The 20,287-nt window shown below is 44.1% G+C and overlaps 1 protein-coding gene across 7 annotated transcripts; it reads left to right on the forward strand.

Annotated features, from left to right (window-relative positions):
- The first annotated feature begins 1,513 nt into the window (after positions 1–1,513).
- On the forward strand, positions 1,514–18,619 carry NEU3 (neuraminidase 3). 7 transcript variants are annotated; one of them, XR_014068426.1, is made up of 4 exons: positions 1,543–2,132; positions 6,378–6,589; positions 13,318–17,173; positions 17,354–18,619. XR_014068426.1 is itself a non-coding variant. In XM_081539656.1 (4 exons), exons 2-4 carry the CDS (start codon positions 2,108–2,110, stop codon positions 14,395–14,397), a joined length of 1,317 nt encoding a protein of 438 aa, XP_081395782.1. In that variant the 5' UTR covers positions 1,543–1,577; positions 2,051–2,107; the 3' UTR covers positions 14,398–18,619. The 7 variants fall into 7 exon arrangements, 5 of the variants coding, with proteins under 5 accessions (XP_081395783.1, XP_081395779.1, XP_081395782.1 ...); XM_081539656.1 differs by having other exon boundaries at positions 1,543–1,577; positions 2,051–2,132; positions 13,318–18,619; XM_081539655.1 differs by having other exon boundaries at positions 1,545–1,594; positions 2,051–2,132; positions 13,318–18,619.
- The last annotated feature ends 1,668 nt before the right edge of the window (positions 18,620–20,287 follow it).

Raw genomic sequence — 20,287 nt, forward strand, 5'->3', positions numbered from 1 at the left:
CAATAAGAAGTTCATGATCTGAGCCACAGTCAGCTCCTGGTCTTGTTTTTGCTGACTGTATAGAACTTCTGCATCTTTGGCTGCAAAGAATATAATTAATCTGATTTCAGTATTGACCATCTGGTGATGTCCATGTGTAGAGTCTTCTCTTGTGTTGTTGGAAGATGGTGTTTGCTATGACCAGTGCATTCTCTTGGCAAAACTCTGTTAGCCTTTGCCCTGCTTCATTCTGTACTCCAAGGCCAAATTTGCCTGTTACCCCAGGTATCTCTTGATTTCCTAGCTAGAGGTTACATAGTCAGGAAGAAGTATGTGATAAGGATCGAGGCAGTACTAGTCTTGTATTCTTCTTTCTTCTGCAAAGTTTCAAAAGGGTAGAATTGCTGACAAGATTAGGGTATGTGCAGGGTCTTAGGTGGAATTCCCTGGTGGCTCAGATGGTAAAGAATCTTCCCCCAATGGAGGAGGCCTGAGTTTGATCACTGAGTCGAGAAGATGCCCTGGAGGACTAAATGGCAACCCACTCCACTATTCTTGCCTGGAAAGTCCCATGGATGGGGGAGCCTGGCAGGCTACAGTCCATAGGTTCGCAAAGTGGAGATGACTGAGAGACTACACTTTCATTTTCAGGGTCTTAGGTCGTCCAATCTCCTAATCTTGATGAGTCTCTTTGGTCCCTTTAATCTTGCTTCAGGTGGTTTCCTAGCTGTTCCACCTTTAATTAATAACAGTTCTGCCGTTTGGAACTCAGGTCATGGAGGCTGGAGTCTTATTTATAAGAAATGGGGGACAATAAGACCTCCATGCCTAGAAGCCCCATAGGGCCCTGCTCAGCATCAGAAGTACTCAGAGGACCAGGCATAGAGGTGTACTCAGGGCTAACATTGATTACAGCAATGTAATAAGGACACACACTGGATCAGAAGAGAAGACTGCAGGCTGAGTCTGAAAAAATCCTTGCATAAGCTTTATGCCCACTCCCTCTCATGAGGGATCACACTAAGCACACTTTCCCCAGCAACACAAAAGCAGCATGCGAGCCTAGTCTCTGTCTAGAGAACCTACCCATTAGAAACTCAGCACCCACAGTTTTTATTGGGGGCAGGTTGCCTGGGCACTCTGCTTGGCATGTTTCAAAAATTCCAGACTCTCAGAAGGAAAGCAGATATTTAGCATAAACCATACTCTGTTCAAACAGTTTGTGCATGGTCTACATTCATTAATTAGAATCTCACTATAGGAAGAGCTGTCCTTCCCTATTTATTCAATTGTGCATATCTACAAGGACACGTGGGCTTTTAACTTGTTCAGCGGTTGTAATCCACTGTCAATTACTCAAAATATATATACATGCACACACACACACATATATAACACATATAAGTATAATTTTTATTTTCCTAAGGGTTGGTTTCCCAATGCTCTGGACCGCAAGACCTTTTAGTGGCGTCCCCTTTGAGATCCGGAACTTTCTCGCTCGACTCTCAAGTTGTCTAGGGAAGTTTTAGGCGGTGATGCCTATCAACAGACCGGCAACCAATAGGGGAGAGCGTGAGGAAAAGGGACTGAAGACGGAGGTGGGCGGAGTGGAAGGGTGAGGGTCGCAGCCAGGGAGCTGTGTGGCAGTTGGAGACTGAACTTAGGCCTGAGTTGGAGCGGGTGGTGTCCGGTGCTAAGAGAGGGAGGGGCAAGTTCCAAGCCACCGCTGGGCCGGAACTGGGGGCCAAAAAGAGGAGGAATGAACAAGATTGAACCGCTAAGAGACTGGGCGGAGGAAAGAGAGGGGCGGGGCCTCGGCTGCGTCGGTTCCCGAGGGGGCGGGGCTGACTCCAGGCCGCAGCCAACTGCCGGTCCCAACCGCCGGCGATTTGCGGCTTCCGAGCTTCCCGGATTTGTTTTCCTAAAAGCTCTTCTCGGGGTCCCAAATCTTTCAGCCCCGCCGCCAGCCTCTTGAAGTCTTTGTCGCCGTGTTTCTTCACTCTTCGTGGTTTGTGTCCGCGTCCGCAGTTTCTCTCCTGACCCCATCTCCCCGGGCTTGATCATTCCCCAGGGCTTCAGTGTCCGAGACGTGAGTGCTTGACCCAGCGCCCAGATCAGCCCGAGAGAGATGGAGGAGCCGGGGTTCCGCGCAGGTGAGTGGGGCTGGAAGACTGGAGGGCCTCCCAAAACGTGAGGCGCAGTGACTGTGCTGACAGGTTCGGCAGCACTCTTTGGGTTTAGGAAATCCAGTCTATTGGGTCAGAGACACCCCAGTGGGCTAATCTCTCAGACACAGCCAGAAGGTATTCTTAGCTAGCTCTGTTTTTGTTTTCCTTCGACTGAAGCCTGACTTGTTTTGAGATGGAAGGGAACTGAGACTGGGAAAACTCTTCTTACTGGAGAGCGTCTACGGGCTTCATAGAGCCCAGAACTAAAACTTATATGAGTCCTGGGCCTTGGTCCAGGTTTTGTTACTGACTCATTGAGTGGTCTTAGAGGAGTTTATTCCCCTATGTGGGTCTGAGAACCCCATTGTGTACCATGAGAGGAGTTTGGACCGTAGGATCTTCAAAGACCTAACATATGATGAGTGCTCCTTAAGTATTAGTTGTTAGGCGTGAATAAAATAGGGAAGTCTCTCTTGGGGTTCACTGGAGGCTGCTTGCTGTACTGGATTAATTGGAGTCTGTGGAATTACATTGTTCTTCAAGCTTGAGGAATAGGTGACATTATTTCCCTTGCAAGTGAGGAAACTAAGGCTCAGAGGTAAATTGGATTTGCTAGTAAGTCTCAAAGCCAAGTCAGTCTTAAAGTCCATGTTACACTATACTTCCCAGCAAGAGAGCAGGGAAATCTTGATTGAAAGGTGATTATATGGAGCAGTAGTTAATAATGTTGAGTTCTCTGCTGAAATGAACAACTCCAGTCAGTTCAGTTGCTCAGTCTTGTCCCACTCTTGGCGACACCATGGACTGCAGCAGGCAAGGCTTTCCTGTCCATCACCACCCCCACCCCACCCCCGCCACCGGAGTTTGGTCCAACTCATGTCCATAAAGTCGGTGATGCCATCCAACCATCTCATCTTCTGTCGTCCCCTTCTTCTCCCGCGTTCAATCATTCCCAGCATCAGGGTCTTTTCCAGTGAGTCAGTTCTTCGCATCAGGTGGCCAAAGTATTGGACTTTCAACTTCAGCATTAGTGTTTCCAATGAATATTCAGGACTGATTTCCTTTAGGATTGACTGGTTGGATCTCCTTGCAGTCCAAGGGACTCTCAAGAGTCTTCTTCAACACACAGTTCAAAGCACAGTTCAAAAGCAAAAGAACTGTATCTGATTTTTCTCTGTCTCTAGCTCCTGGCACATGGTTTGTGTGAAATAGTTTGGGTATTGATGCCACAGCCACCACATGTGTTACCAGTGCCATCAACATGATCAGCATAGTTAGTAAACAGTGATAGGGACTCTAATTATTACAGTGATAGTAAAACCATAAATGAAATTGTGAAGACTTCTGAATTTATACTTTTACTTACATAGTGCCTTTAAAGTTTATGAAGCACTTTTGAGTGGTTCTTCATTCAGTCATCTTAGGTAAGTATTATTGTCATCCACATTTTATAAGCAAGGAATCCAAGACATGGATTAAGTGACTAGTGCAAGGTCACACAATAAGAACTTGTGCTTCTCCTTAACGTGTTCTATCCACTCCCTGTCCCTTTCTTTTTTCCTGGTCCTCTCTGCCCATTCCTATGCTTGTTCTGTGCTTTATTCTTATCACCCAGACACATTCTGTTTTGATGTTGACCAATAATCTTGTGTTGGCTGATGATTAATAGTATTGATATTAACTCATATCCTTAGAAGAGTTTAAAATATGACCTCTCCCAGAGGGGCAGAGGGATTTAAATACTTTAAAGAAGGGTGGTTGTAATTGTAGTTGTTGTCTTCATCCTCCTCCTCCACAGGTTTCAAGGAATAACATTAGAATATGTAGTGATTGACAGTCCAAAAATAACAGCTGTCATATATTGAGCTCATACTGTGTCATGGGCCCTGTAACAACCATTTACACTTTTTACCTCAATTCTTTCAGCCATTCTACTGAATTTTATAAATGAGGGTCCAGCAGTTAAATTGCATGCCCAAGTTCATGTAGTCCTGGTTTGGCCCAAACCTTATTTTCTAAACCGTTACACAGCCTGACCCTCTGGCAGGAGAGCCTGAATTAAGAGAGAGGTGTGCTCAAGTATGGTGTGAGGAAGACAGTTGAGAACCCAGAATTGGAGTGAGGGGAGGTTTTTCTTCTGGAGTTAAGAGGCCACCTCCCCATCCTTTTGGATAGTGAGCTGTGATTCTTCTCACTTGAGGTTAGAAACCAGTGAAATGAATTATTCACATACTGAGTGAATCCACATGCTAAATAAATCACTCATATGCTGTGAATGACAAACTTGTCTTGACTGACACTAGGAACCTGTAGCCCAAAGCCGTGCAACTTTCCCCTTCAGTTCATTGTCCAGAAGGCTACCTGAGAGAGTGGTCTAAAATGTGTACTTGATCTTGGCATTCATCTGCCAAAACCTGTTAAGTGGCTCCCTACCCATGGGATAAACAGCTTAATAAGGTATTGAAGCCTCCCAGGATTTGCCCTCTCCTGACCCCTTCAGTGCCATCTTTGTCCACAGCTTCTGCGCTGCACTGTAGTCATACTGGATTACTCTGAGTCCCCACAGCTCACAGTGTGCTTCTGTGATCTTTTCCTTTTTACCCTTTAGTTGACTTCGGCCTTTAAGATCCAATTCACCCATTCATTCAAACATTCAACGAATATTTGTCAAGCCTATGAATTACCAGGCAGGGTTTTAGGTGTAGAGGCATAGCAGTGAATAAAACAGACATATACATGCCTTTTATGGAACTTTTATTCTGTAGGGCATATTAAATAAGTGTAACATATGGGTGATGATAGGTGGCATAGAGAAAAGAGCAGGGAAGGGGGATAGAGAGGGACAAGGGGGTTGTCAGGGAAGGCCTCACTGATTGGATGATGTTTGAGTAGAGCTGAAGAAGGTGAGGAAGTGAGGTGTGTGCCTATCTGAATGCCCCAGGCCCAGAGTATAAAGATATGAAACGGGATCACTTGACTTATTAGCTTTTCAAAACTGCACTGCTGCCTTGATCTGGACAGTTGCTTTTTTTCTGTTTTCCTGCACGCTCTCATGTTGACCTCTTAAAGTAACAATTACTACATGATATTGTAATTATCAATGTATGTATGTCTGTTCCCTCACCTGGATGTGGGCAGGGACCTCTGATCCCTTTCTGTCTCCTCAGCACCTACCTTACAGCCTGACTTTGAGTGGGCACTCAGAAATATTTATTAAATAAATGAAGAAGGCCTTGTGGATCTCATTCTTACAGCCTGATTATTTTTACAAATGATTTGGAAGACAGGGCTTGGATAACAAGTGGTGATAGAAAAAATAAGAATTCTAAGCTTGATTCTATCTGTCTGGCTTCCCTTTTTGGGCCTCTGAGAAGCTGAACACCTGAGAAATGTACCTAGAGATTTCTATTTACAGCATTATATTAAGCTAGCTAACCTGTAAAATGGTGGATAAGTATAACAAAGCCTTTTATAGTTGAATTTCCAAGAAAGCAAGAGAAATCCCCAGGGGCCTAAAAATCAAGAGTAAACTGAAAACTGGAGAAGTTAGCCCCTTTACATGACCTCAGCTGCCCTAAATGTTTGCTGGTCTCACTTACCTCAAAGCTTGGGCTTTAATATATCTGCTGTTACAGTGAATGAAACTATAGGCCCACCTGTGTTAGATTCTGGTTGGTACTGAGATCCCTGCATGAAGCCAGATACCTTGAAAATCTATATCCTCTGATCAAGTGGAGTAGGAAAAAGAAATCTTACTACTTACAGAGATGACAAAGAAGATTGCTTCTTATTGTAGGCTCCAAGAGAAGGGAAAAGTTTGCCCGGAGGGTACTCAACCAGAGGCATTCTCTTGTATGGATTTGGGTTTATATTTGTATTACCTGAAAGACCTAAAAACTCCAAGCCAGGAAATTGACTATTAGAAACCATCCAGGCTGGTAATACCTCTGAATGCTCGGCAGAAGCACATACAGAATCTCTCTGGAGAGACACCTGACACAGGCTACACAGGATTCCCAGAGAGCCTGGAGTATAGACTTGTTAAATGAGAATGCATATTGCTTGCTTTGTGCTATTGAGATCATGATGTTACTTTTGTATAAAAAAAATACATGTTTGAGTACATCTTTGCCTCCCGGTGACCTCCAGAAATGAAATGATAGAGCAGAACTTGTGTCCGAGCGAGCCTTTGGATGTGGACACACACTGAGCTCCCTCCTATCCTTGCAGAGGTCATGGAAGACGTGACATCGTGCTCCTTCAGCAGCCCTCTGTTCCAGCAGGAGGACAAGAGAGGGGTCACCTACCGGATCCCAGCCCTGATCTACGTGCCCCCTGCCCACACCTTCCTGGCCTTTGCAGAGAAGCGCTCCTCGAGCAAGGATGAGGATGCTCTCCACCTGGTGCTGAGGCGAGGGTTGAGGACTGGGCGCTCAGTACAGGTGACTCCTTATCCCAGATCTGAGCCTGAGTCTCATTTTCTGCATTGCTCAGAGCATGTCAGAGTCGGTGCCTTTTTCATCAGAGCAGGAAAAGCCTTGTGTCCAAGCTGAGGAGGGGATAAAAAAGCAGTAAAAGCAATGCTTTCCCTTATTGAATACTTACTGTTTACCAGGGGCACATTGAATCTCACAGCCACTCTGTGACATAGAAACTGTTGTCAGTCACATTTTACAGATGAGGAAACTGAGGCTCAGAGTGATTGCTATTTGCTCAAGGTCAAACAGCTATAAAAAAGCAGTACAAGCAAGCTTCATGAATAGAGGCCTCCGTGGTTTGTGTATTCAGTTCAGCCAACGTGTGGTGTGCTTTTCATTCACGTTCTCTTATTCTCATAAGTCCCTGAAAGCAGTAAGCATTGTTAGTCCAGTTTTGCTGATGAGGGATCCTGGTGCTCCAACAGGTAGATAGCTTGTTCAGGACCACAACTAGAGAAAGATGCAGGGGAGGAAAACAACATCCATATTCTCCCCTCTCTTCCTTTTCCTTTTCTTCCTCCATGCTTTATGTGAGGTACATATTATTATCCCCATTTTATAAGAAGTAAAGTGACTTGCCTTAGACACACACTTAATAAATGGAGAGCTGGGGTTTGTGCCCTTGTCCCTAGGTAGGACATTTTTACTGTGTTTTTAATGGGGGAGAGCATAGTTAACTGCCCTTGGGCCTGTGAACTACAGGATTAGTTTAGAACCCATTTTTGTTCTTGTTGACTTATGTCAGAGATGACTGAAGTGAGAATCAAGTGAGACAGTGAATTTGAATAAATACACACATAATCATACATACATTTTTTATGAGGTATTTTAATCTGCTTAACCTGCCCTGCTTTTTCTACTGTCAGAAATCTCACCTTTAAAACTTCATGTCCTTAGGGATGCTTTGCTTTGCTATTATAGTGCAAATGCTGTTCTGCTGAAGGTGGGCCTTACAAGCAAGCCCTGGCTGCTTTTGATGCCTTACTCACATTTCCCCTTGGGGAAGTTTTTTACTTTAGGGAATTTCCATTCCCTGCTCTTACACCTTATCATGTGTCTTTCTGTGGCCTTCCAGGGTTGTAGCTCTGCTTATATCACTGGTGTCCTTCAGCCCAACTTGGAGTTCTAGCTCTTTTGTTTCCTCCGGGACAGGCAGCGCCTGTGATTTCGTTACTCTGCTTTTTGCCACAGACAGTTGGGCAGTTAAGTTTTTTTTTATCAGACCATACCTGTTACATTACCTCACTATCCAGTAGTCACATCCAGTCACAAATGTGTCCACTTTAACTCATTCTCTCTTCACTTTATTTTATTCACATTCATTCTCTCATTTACTTAATTGTAGAATCTTAAAATTAGAAGAATTATCAGCCCAGCTTCTTTCCCAATATAGAAATCTTATGTATTCCATTGGTTGCTACTAATAGCTTAGTGGTTAAGAGCATGGCTTTGGAGTCAGGCAAGACCTATCATTTATTGACTGTGACCGTGAATACTTAACTCTTCTCTGTTTCATTGTCTGTGAAATATAATTAATAATAGCAGTTCCATAGTAGGAACTCATTAGTCATCTTCTATTAAGGAGCTACTTACACAACTCCTCGAATGAGAAACTTAATCCTGTGGCAACTGTTAACTTATTTTTTGAAATGAGATCCTCTGTACTTGTCTGTAATTACCTGTTGGTCTTGTTATGCCTTATGGAGAAGTCCTTCTGTACATTATAAAGTCCCTTTTGTGGAGAACTGCTCTTTGATGTATCTGAAAGCAGTATTCACACCCTCCAGGTCTTCTATCTTTTAGCAGCTCCTTAGGCCATAATCTTGATTTGATTTTTGATCCTTTGAAAACTGTGATTAGAGTCCTTGGGACCTGGTGTGGGAGATCAGTGTCTTTGCAAAGTATGGTACTCATAACTGAACTTATGACCCCAAGGATAGATTGACCAGCTCAGCAGTGAGGTGGCTAGCCCATCTGATACCTTTTAATGCAGCCTAAGGTAAAGTAGCATTTATTTTTTGGTAGCTGCTTAAATGTTAAGTAGATAACACCTTCAAGACCTTTTCAGATTTTTTTGTTCTTTTAAAAACATTTTTAATTATGGTAATATGCACCTAATGTAAAACTTTCCATCACAGTCATTTTTTTATTTGGCCTCACAGGGTCTTAGTTGTGGCAGGTGGCATCTTTAGTTGCAACATGCGAACTGCTAGTTGTGGCATGTGGGATCTAGTTCCCTGACCAGGGATCAAACCCAGGACCCCTGCATTGGGAGCTAGGAGTCTTGGCCACTGGACCACCAGGGAAATCCCTCCATCATAAGCATTTTAAGTATACATTGCAGTATTGTTAACTGTATTACATTGTTGTGTAACAGGTCTCTAGAATTTATTCATTAGTGTATAACTATCACTTTATATTCACTGAGTAACAACTAATTTCCCCCTCTCCAATCCCCTAGAGATTAATACTATACTTTGTTTCTGTTAATTTGTTTGCTTTAGATGTTTCATATAAGTGGAATCATGCAATATTTTATTTTTCTGTGATTGGCTTTTTTCACAGGGTAATATCCTCAAGGTTCATCCATGTTGTAGAATATGTCAGGATTTCTTTTTAAAGGCTGAATAATAATCTATTGTATGTTAATCTTTTATTTCATTTATCCAATTTGTTTAGCCATTCATCCCTTTTATCTTATCCACTCATCGGCTGGTGGACACTTAAGTTGCTCCACCTTTTGGTTATTGTGAATAATGCTGCTGTGAAACAAGGAGGTGCATGTAAATGTCTCTTCAAGACTGTTCTTTCAGTTATTTTGTGTACAGACCTAGAAGTTGAATTGCTGAGTTATGTGGTTGTTGTTGTTCAGTCACTCAGTTGTGTACAACTCTTTGTGACACCATGGACTGCAGCACACCAGGCTTCCCTGTCCTTCACTATCTCCCAGAGTTTGCTCAAACTCATGTCCATTGAGTTGATGATGCCATCCATTCATCTCATCCTCTATCACCCCCTTCTCCTCCAGCCTTCAGTCTTTCTCAGAATCAGGGTCTTTTCCAGTGAGTTGGCTGTTTGCATCAGGTGGGCAAAGTATTGGAGCTTCAGCATCAGTCCTTCCAACGAATATTTAGGGTTGATTTCCTTTAGGATTGACTGGTTTGAGCTCCGTGTTGATTTCCTTTAGGATTGACTGGTTTGATCTCCTTGCTGCCCAGGGGACTCTCAAGTGTCTTCTCCAATACCACAGTTCAAAAGCATCAATTTCTCAGTGCTCAGCCTTCTTTATGGTCCAACTCTGACATCCATACATGACTATTGGAAAAACCATAGCTTTGACTAAATGGACAATCCTTATCCATCAGAGGGCAGACAAAATGAAAACCACAGTCACAGAAAACTAATCATACTGATCACATGGATCACAGCCTTGTCTAACTCAATGAAACTATGAGCCATGCCATGTAAGGCCACCCGAGATGGATGGGTCATGGTGGAGAGTTCTGACAAAATGTGGTCGACTGGAGAAGGAAATGGCAAACCACTTAAGTATTCTTGCCTTGAGAACCCTATGAACAGTATGAAAAGGCAAAAAAATGTGACACTGAAAGATGAACTCCTCAGGTCAGTAGGTGCCCAATATGCCATTGGAGAAGAGTGGAGATATAACTCCAGAAAGAAGGAAGAGGCTGAGCCAAAGTGAAAACAGTGCCTAGTTGTGGATGTGACTGGGGATGGAAATAAAGTCCGATGCTGTAAAGAACAGTATTGCATAGAAACTTGGAATGTTAGGTCCATGAATCAAGGTAAATTGGAAGTGGTCAAACAGGAGATGGCAAGAATGAACATCAACATTTTAGGAATCAGTGAACTAAAATGGACTGGAATGGGCAAATTTAATTCAGATGACCATTATATCTACCACTGTGGGCAAGAATCCCTTCGAGGAAATGGAGTAGCCCTCACAGTCACGAAAGAGTCCAAAATGCAGTACTTGGGTGCAATCTCAAAAATGACAGAATGATCTCTGTTCGTTTCCAAGGCAAACCATTCAATATCACAGTAATCCAAGTCTGTGCCCCCACCACTAATGCCGAAGAAGCTGAAGTTGAATATGAAGACCTACAAGAACTTCTAGAACTAACACCCAAAACCGATGTCCTTTCCATCATAGGGGACTGGAATGCAAAAGTAGAGATACAATCAAGAGATACCTGGAGTGACAGGCAAATTTGGCCTTGGAGTACAAAATGAAGCAGGGCAAAGGCTAACAGAGTTTTGCCAAGAGAACGCATTGGTCATAACAAACACCCTCTTCCAACAACATAAGAGATGACTCTACACATGAACATCACCAGGTAGTCAATACTGAAGTCAGATTGATTATATTCTTTGCAGCCAAAGATGGAGAAGGTTTATACAGTCAGCAAAAACAAGAACGGGACTGACTGTGGCACAGATCATGAACTCCTTACTGCCAAATTCAGACTTAAAGAAAGTAGGGAAAGTCACTAGATCATTCAGGTATGACCTAAATCAAATCCCTTACGATTATACAGTGGAAGTGACAAATAGATTCAAGGGATTAGATCTGATAGAGTGCCTGAAGGAACTATGGACGGAGTTCGTGACATTGTACAGGAGGCAATGATCAAGACCATCCCCAAGAAAAAGAAATGCAAAAAGGCAAAATGGTTGTCTGAGGAGGCCTTACAAATAGCTGAGAAAGGAGAAGCGAAAGGCAAAGGAGAAAAGGAAAGATATACCCATTTGAATGCAGAGTTCCAAAGAATAGCAAGGAGAGATAAGAACCTCTTCCTCAGTGATCAGTGCAAAGAAATAGAGGAAAACAATAGAATGGGAAAGACTAGAGATCTCTTCAAGAAAATTCGAGATACCAGGGGAACATTTCATGCAAAGATGGGCACAATAAAGGACAGAAATGGACCTAACAGAAGCAGATGATATTAAGAAGAGGTGGCAAGAATACACAGAAGAACTATACAAAAAAGATCTTCATGACCCAGATAACCACAATGGTGTGATCACTCACTTAGAGCCAAACAACTTGGAATGCAAAATCAAGTGGGCCTTAGGAAGTATCGCTATGAACAAAGCTAGTGGAAATGATGGAATTCCAGCTGAGCTATTTCAAATCCTAAAAGATGATGCTGTGAAAGTGCTACACTCAATATACCAGCCAATTTGGAAAACTCAGCAGTGGCCACACGACTGGAAATGGTCAGTTTTCTTTCCAATTCCAAAGAAAGGCAATGCTAAGGAATGTTCAAAGTACTGCAAATTGCACTCATCTCACACACTAGCAAAGTAATGCTCAAAATTCTCCAAGCCAGGCATCAGCAGTACATGAACCATGAACTTCCATATGTTCAAGCTGGATCTAGAAGAAGGAGAGGAACCAGAGATCAATTTGCCAGCATCCATTGGATCATCGAAAAAGCAAGAGAATGCCAGAAAAACATCTACTTCTGCTTTATTGATTATGCCAAAGCCTTTGTGTAGATTACAACAAGCTGTGGAAAATTCTTCAAGAGATGGGAATACCAGACCACCTTACCTGCCTCCTGAGAAATCTGTATGTAGGTCAAGAAGCATCAGTTAGAACTGGACATGGAACAACAGACTGGTTTCAAATTGGGAAAGGAGTAAGTAAAGGCTGTATATTGTCACCCTGCTTATGTAACTTATATGCACAATACATCATGCTAAATGCCAGGCTGGATGAAGCACAAGCTGGAATCAGGATTGCTGGGAGAAATATCAATAACTTCAGATACGCAGATGACACCACTCTTATGGCAGAAAGTGAAGAGCAACTAAAGAGCTTCTTGATGAAAATGAAAGAGAGTGAAAAAGCTGGCTTCAAGCTCAACATTCAAAAAACTAAGATCATGGCATCTGGTCCCATCACTTCATGGCAAATAGATGGGAAACAATGGAAACAGTGACAGACTTGATTTTCTTGGAATCACTACAGATGGTGACTGAAGCCTTGAAATTAAGAGATGCTTGCTCCTTGCATAGAGGAGCATAGAAGAATAGCTATGATAAACCAAAACAGCCTATTAAAAAGCAGAGACATTACTTTGCCAACGAAGGTTCGTTTTGTCAAAGTTACGGTTTTTCCAGTAGTCGTGTATGGATGTGAGAGCCTGACCATAAAGAAGGCTGAGCAGTGAAGAATTGATGCTTTGAACTGTGGTGCTGGAGAAGACTCTTGAGAGTTCCTTGGACTGCAAGGAGATCTAGCTAGTCAATTCTAAAGGAAATCAGTCCTGAATATTCATTGGAAGGACTGATGCTGAAGCTGAAGCTCCAATTCTTTGGCCACCTGATGTGAAGATCTGACTCATTGGAAAACCCCCTAATGCTGGGAAGGACTGAAGACAGGAGGAGGGGGCAACAGAGGATGAGATGGTTGGATGGCATCACTGACTTGATAGACATGAGTTTGAGCAAGGTCTGTGAGTTGGTGATGGACAGGGAAGCCTAGCATGCTTCAGTCTGTGGGTTTGCAAAGAGTTGGATACTACTGAGTGATTGAACTGAACTGAACTGAACTGAGAAGTACTAATGCTTTTGAACTGAACTGAGAAGTACTAATGCTTTTAATGAGCCTCATGTCTTCCTATGAGTCTTTCACTCTTGCTTTCTCCCTTCCCCTCATCTAGTGGGAACCCCTGAAGTCCCTGATGGAAGCCACATTACCTGGACACCGGACCATGAACCCCTGTCCTGTGTGGGAGCGGAAGAGTGGCTCTGTGTACCTGTTCTTCATCTGTGTGCAAGGCCATGTCACCGAGCGTCAACAGATTATGTCAGGCAGGAATGCTGCACGCCTCTGCTTCATATGTAGCCAGGATGCTGGCTATTCATGGAGCGAGGTGAGGGACCTGACTGAGGAGGTCATTGGCCCAGAGGTGACACACTGGGCCACTTTTGCTGTGGGCCCAGGTCATGGCATCCAGCTGCAGTCGGGAAGGCTCATCATCCCTGCGTATGCCTACTACATCCCATTCTGGTTCTTTTGCTTTCGGCTGCCATTTAAAGCTAGGCCTCATTCCCTGATGATCTATAGCGATGACCTAGGAGCCACATGGCACCATGGCAGGCTTATCAAGCCCATGGTGACAGTGGAATGTGAAGTGGCAGAGGTGATCGGGAAGGCTGGACACCCTGTGCTGTACTGCAGTGCCCGGACACCAAACAGGTGCCGGGCAGAGGCCCTCAGCACTGACCATGGTGAATGCTTTCAGAAACCAGCCCTGAGCCATCAGCTCTGTGAGCCCCCTCATGGCTGCCAAGGCAGTGTGGTGAGTTTCCGGCCCCTGGAGATCCCAGGTGGATGCCAGGATCTTGCTGGCAAAGATGCACCTGCCATTCAGCAGAGTCCTCTGCTGTGCAGCTCAGTGAGGCCAGAGCCAGAAGCTGGAACCCTGTCAGAATCATGGCTCTTGTACTCACACCCAACCAATAAGAAACGGAGGGTTGACCTAGGCATCTACCTCAACCAGAGCCCCTTGGAGGCTGCCTGCTGGTCCCGCCCCTGGATCTTGCACTGCGGGCCCTGTGGGTACTCTGATTTGGTTGCTCTGGAGAATGAGGGCTTGTTTGGGTGTTTGTTTGAATGTGGGACCAAGCAGGAGTGTGAGCAGATTGCCTTCCGCCTGTTTACAGACCAAGAGATCCTGAGCCACGTGCAAGGGGATTGCCCCATCCCTGGTAGGAACTCTGAGCCAAGTAAAAACTAATTGGCTTAGGACCCAACTTTGCATAGAAGGCTACCATAGAAGGCAGTTACAGCCAGGACAATGGAGGGCAGGATAACAGAAGTTACTGAAGTCTGCAGAGAAACAAAACACCTAATATTCTGCTCCCTACCTGTTTTCACTTCTCATTCTCCAAAGAGCAAAATGAACATCTTGCCATAGCTACTGCATTTGAAAGAACACTGAACGGTGAGTTGAGAGACTATGATGTCATCTTGGCTCTTCCACTGGCTTGCTTTGGGACCTTGGACATGTCACCTGTGCTCTCTGGTCCTCAGGTCTTCATCTGTAAAATGAGAGGGTCGGGTCTGTGATTTCTCTTCTTCTCATCCCTAGGAAAGGCAGTGTGCCTGCATGCTCCCTGATCAGCAAGTCCTGGCTGTATATAGGACTCTTATCTCAAAGAGTCAGCAGGCTCAGCTTTTCAAATGACTTGCCACTCATCCAAGTATGAGGTTACAAGCAGGTGTCATAGCACAAAGGAAGATGTGGGTGGACTATTTTGTTTTTAATAACAAAAGCACTTACATCCTTCTGATCATGTTCGAAGCTCTACAGACTACTGTTCTAGAGGAATCGGGCCAAGCAGCAGAATTATAGGTCACTTACCTTCTCCAGCTTTGCAGCTCTGCTCAACCTTTTCTTCCTTGTCCAGAAAGCATTACCTCTGAAGGAGAAAATGAGATGCTCAATGTTGGTGATCTTCAATAATGGTACTTAATGTTTCTGATGGCATGACTCCTATGAGAGATGAACTTGAAGTTCACTTATTAGGATAGTTCTTGATGAGAAATGAACATGGGTTAGGACTTCAAAGCATTGGACAAAACTTCCCACTATCTGCTCTCAAGGAGTTCACAGTTTAGGGGGCTAGAAGAGGGATAAAATTCAAGAAAATAAATGTAGCTGGGGGATAGTTTATCGATGTTGGGCTCTAAGTGGGAGTGATAGTAGCTGCTGATGACATTATTTTAATTGTATCTTATTGTGCCTGGAGTCATCTGCCCCAGAACTCGTCCAAGCTGCTGTTTGTTTTTCTCAGAATGTTGTCTTCACTCAGCCTTCTCCTTTAATGGAGATGGTCGTCACCATTCAGAAGGTCTCTGGACTCACAAACCTCTGAATCAAGCGTATTTGTTCAGACCTACTGAAATTTGGACCATCTCTACTATTAGTAAAGTAGAGATGCTTCTTTATCTAATAGATTTGGGACAAACTTTGCCATTGCTGGTTCTCAGATGATAGCAGATGGTTGCTCTTATTTTAGATCATTTCCCCCATAAGCCTGTTACTGTGACAGATACTCTATCATGAGAGATACCTTTTTTGTCCCTACTTTGGGAGGATAATGCCTTAAACAGGCAGCAGGTAAATATATTTGGTGCTGAGTAATGACCCTGGAGAGTAAGTCTTCATCATGGAACACAGCCTAGAAAGCTGGGGGATGTAGTTGTACCAGTCAGATGGCAGAGACTCCTATAGGATGAAAGTAGAGATTAACTTTACCTACTTAAGCATATGGCTTAAGCCCACGGTTTAGAGGGGCTTTTAAAAATCCCCTTAACCTCTCATACATTTGCTGAAGTTAATACACAGTTATGATCATTCACTCACTCATTTATACATTTATCTAAATGTTTCCATAATTGAGTACCTGTGCATAATGTGAGGTACTTTCTAATTGCCAGTCCCTGCTTGAAAATTGCTTGTGGCTCCTCATTGCCTACTAAAAGGTGTTTACATTTAGCCTGGCATGTAGCACCTTCAGTTGTTGGTTGAAATAATGAGTACTCCTCTCCTCTCTTCTTCTCTATATGAAGCTGCTGACAGAGAAGACCTCGGTTGCTTTGGCAAGTGGCAGGGGCTGCGGTTTTCAGAGTGGGCATCGTCGGTGGTACAGGGAGGAAGTGGGGATGGGAGGGTTGAAAGGGCAGCCCCTCCTGACTGTAGAAACTCCTTGTTTAGCAAAGCTTTCCTGAGCACCATACCCCAAATTGATAGAAATAGAGAAGATGGCTAGATTCTAAAACCAGAGTTAAAGGATGGAGAAAATGAGAATATGAGGACTTCTTTGGGACCATCCAAGAAGGGAGTCGAGGAAAGGAGCTCAGTCACATGCCAGGGTGGACCACAGATGCCCAGTCCTCGTGAGAAGTCGCATCCATCTTTAAAGTGCTGTCCCCTTTCTCCTTCCCCTTTGCTTCAGATTTGCTTCTCCTTGGTGACCAGCAGTGAAACTCTTAATAGGTGAAGGGGGTCTGCATATTTCAGTAATAGCAGGAAAAGAGGGTTGGGCACAGGGGTAATCCACAATGAGGATTAGAGAACAGAACAGAGGGGTGATGGCAGCTGTGAAGGAAAGGCACAGCAGGGAGGAGTCCTGACACCTTTAGGAAGGGAGAGAAGGGGGTATGCACTGGAAGCCCAGGCTGCAGAGATGGTGTAGGTGGTGGCTGCTGTGAAGAAGAAATGACAACAGGCCAGAGCTGTTCCACAAAATGTGTGGGAGGGAAAGAGGCCTGAACAGGTTGAGCTGCAGACAAGTTCCAACCCAACCTTGTAACTTGAAGCTTGTCTCTGTGCCAGGTGACCATCCAAAACAGCTGTAGTGTCAGTTACCCAAAGTCTTCAGGGCCCTGGGACCTATACCATGATACCTGTCTCCTAACTGAACCCATTTCAGCCACAGTTGGGTTGAGATAATGGGAAAGATAGAGCAGGTGAAGGCAGCTGTGAAGAAAAGAGAAAAGCAGACGAGGTGCCACAAAGAGAGGACTGGCTAGGCTGTGATCTTTGACCTGAGAGGCCCTCCGCTATTCTTGGGCCCTTGGGATTGACCCATCGAGCACAGATGACCCACCACTGGGACTGCAGGAAGGCACAGTAGGCCCCCCCCCCGTCTGCGGTATACACCCAGAGCAGCCTCCCACTTACTCAGCCTGCCAGTCCTGCTCATGCTCCCTGCCTACTGGTTTATTCACTCTAGGCTCCTAACCTTTTACCTTGTGTGTGTGTGTTAGTCACTCAGTCATGTTTGACTCTTTGCGACCCCATAGACTATAACCTACAAGGCTCTTCTGTCCATGGAATTCTCCAGGCAGGAATAATGGAGTGGGTTGCCATTCCCTTCTCCACGGGATCTTTCTGACCCAGGGATCTAACCCAGGTCTCCTGCCTTGCAAGCAGATTGCTGACTGGACCTTTACCTTGGGCCCTTGTTATTTGGACCTGTTTCTCCTGGCCACCAGTCTCCCCTCATATATCCACAGGATATGCAGTCACGTCCACAGATAAGCGACCTTGCACCCTCCCTGTTGGGTAGCCTGAGGGATGCATGGAGGTCGGCCCACAGCTGCACAGCCCCCCGCCCAAGGCAGTAGGATCCATTCCTTCCACTTGGGCCAACTGAGGCTGTTCAGTCTTCTCTAAGAAGCTGTGAGTTTTCCCCATGGTATCATCCAGTAGCTATCGTGTCATCCTTCCTGTGCTGCCAGAGCACACGGCATGTGCCTCTCTTTGGTCCTTAGCACAGGCTGCCCATAGGCCTCTGCTAGGCTGTGAACTCCTTGAGGACCAAGTTTGTCTGCTTCCTTTCTGCATCCTTTTTACCTTGAATCATGACTTATTTTTGTGATATTGCTAGCATATTCTGAATTCCGTGATGGTAAGGACTGTGTCTGATTCCTCACTTTGTCCTCTGCACCCAGCACAGGGCCTGGCACAGAATAGGCAGCAGTAAAGTTGTGCTGAATGAAAAAAGGAGTCAAAGACTCTTGACCTTCTGGAGCTAATTGAGAGGCCAGGGCATGTTTCCCCACAGGAGGAGCATGTTGTGTCCCTCTGTGGCTGATGTGCTCAGCCTGCTGAACACGTACCCTAAATGAATCTTCTCTGTAGGGGCTGCATCCAGGCCAGTCACAGCCCTTCCTTGGAATGAGCTGCTCTCTGGCTTGAGCATGTTCCTACCTGGATGTCGCAGCATCCCAGCCCAAGTCTAAAGCCAAGCCTTGGCTTGGGGTCTTATTTCACTGGCATTTCCCCTCTGTCCCTGATTGGATTTTCTATAACTGTCACTCCTCCAGGGAGACGCTGGGGCTCAATGTGATCCAGTGTGCCTGCTCTGTTACCACATGCCAGAAATGCTCTCTGTACTGTCTAAGAACTGCCTTGAAACAGGGAAGATGAATAAAGAGCTTAATTCTGATGGCTACTGTTTTTGACTATTGTTGTTTTAAGGTGATTATCATCCTAATACATCTATCTAGTTTGTAGCCAACTTCTCTCAAAAACTGGATTTTGAGGCACTTTCTTGTGTTCTGTAAGAACTTTTACTTTCAGAAATCCTTACTAATAATAATCCTTTGCACTTTCACACATTGTACTTTGAACATAGTTACCTGCTGCGGGAAGCAGGGCAGAGATTAATATAACTGGTTGTGTATTACATGCGAGCTATTAAGTGTAGGAACTGGAGTGTACCAAATCAGCCCTGTCTGACACCAGCCCCATGCTGTAATTACACATCTTTTTCTATTTTGAAAGTAACCTTGAGGTTATTCTCAAATTGCCGCTGGAGAGGCCACAAATATTTAGTGAAGTGGGGTGACAGCTTTAACTTATGATTTTTACTTGACTGTTTGTTCCATTGAAATGGTCATTGCACTGGCTGAATTTCACCAGATATTTCTATATGTCAATCTGCTTTCTTAAATTGATGGTTGGAAAACTTTTAAATGGGCCTTTCATCATATAGTCATATAAAAATGAAAGAATAAATGAAGTTTGGAGAGCTTCTAATTCTTAAAATTGTTTTACAAAAATTGTTTATATAATCATTTGAAAAATCTGGTGATCTGATTTATTTTTGTGTGTTCTGTTAGATTGCTTAATGTCTGAAGGCTTCTGGGCTTGAGAGGAACACACACTACTGTATAAACTTTAGTGCTCAATTTATTAAACTCATATTCAGTAAAACGTTGAAAACCTCTTGAATATTTAAACAATGGCAAATTTGATTAAACTGGCTTAAACATAAATGCCAGTTACAAATTTAGTATAGCTGATCCTTTTTGGATATTTCAAATAGTAGATAAAGCATAAATCCAAACAGTATAAAACATATCCTTATACCAGAACAGCACAAAAGAGCTGATGCCATGGTTTTAATTTTGTTCCATATTGTTATTACACCTTTTGGGAATTCTAACTTTCAAACCTCTCTAGAGTTTTAGTAACTATAAGATTTTTTCCCCCTACCTTCCTAGGGATTTAGTCATAGCAGATCCGAAGGAAAACTAATACCATTTCAGATAAGCTCTTTCTATTGGCAGCACTGAACTGGGTGGGAGGTTGGACGCATGGAAACAGACAGCCACCTTCTTCTTGGCCGGTGGACAATGTGGCAGAAGACTAAAAGAATCGGAGCCAGGCAGCAACAGTCCTGATGATATCCACTAGGGTCCTTCCTGTTACAGGAACCTGTAACCCCCAAAAGTTGTTTGATTTTTATTTTATTTTTTAAGCTAGTTAGGGTTAGATGTATACAGCTTGCAACCAAAAGACTACCTACCCATACTCACAGAAAATTTGATTAATTGGTACCACAACCTGTTAGTCACTCCCTGGAGCAGAACTACAGTGGGTGATGCTAACCTTGTAGGTTAATGTGAGGCAGAGGTGGTGCCTCTTAAGTCATTGGAACATGGTGAGCATTAAGCAGCTAGTGAGAGCCTGGTGGTAATGATCCCTGTAGTAACAAGATGTCTAGAGTGGCCTCAAACCAAAGGTCTTCTGTTTCAACCAGGAGAAGTGCATTTGTTTCTCTCCTTGGGAGCCTGGATCTAGCTGGAAATTACTTTCCAGTACACTCAAC

The sequence above is a fragment of the Giraffa tippelskirchi genome, chromosome 11 (genome assembly GCF_054371585.1).
Source record: "Giraffa tippelskirchi isolate mGirTip1 chromosome 11, T2T-mGirTip1v1.2.pri, whole genome shotgun sequence".
Classification (NCBI taxonomy): domain Eukaryota; kingdom Metazoa; phylum Chordata; class Mammalia; order Artiodactyla; family Giraffidae; genus Giraffa; species Giraffa tippelskirchi.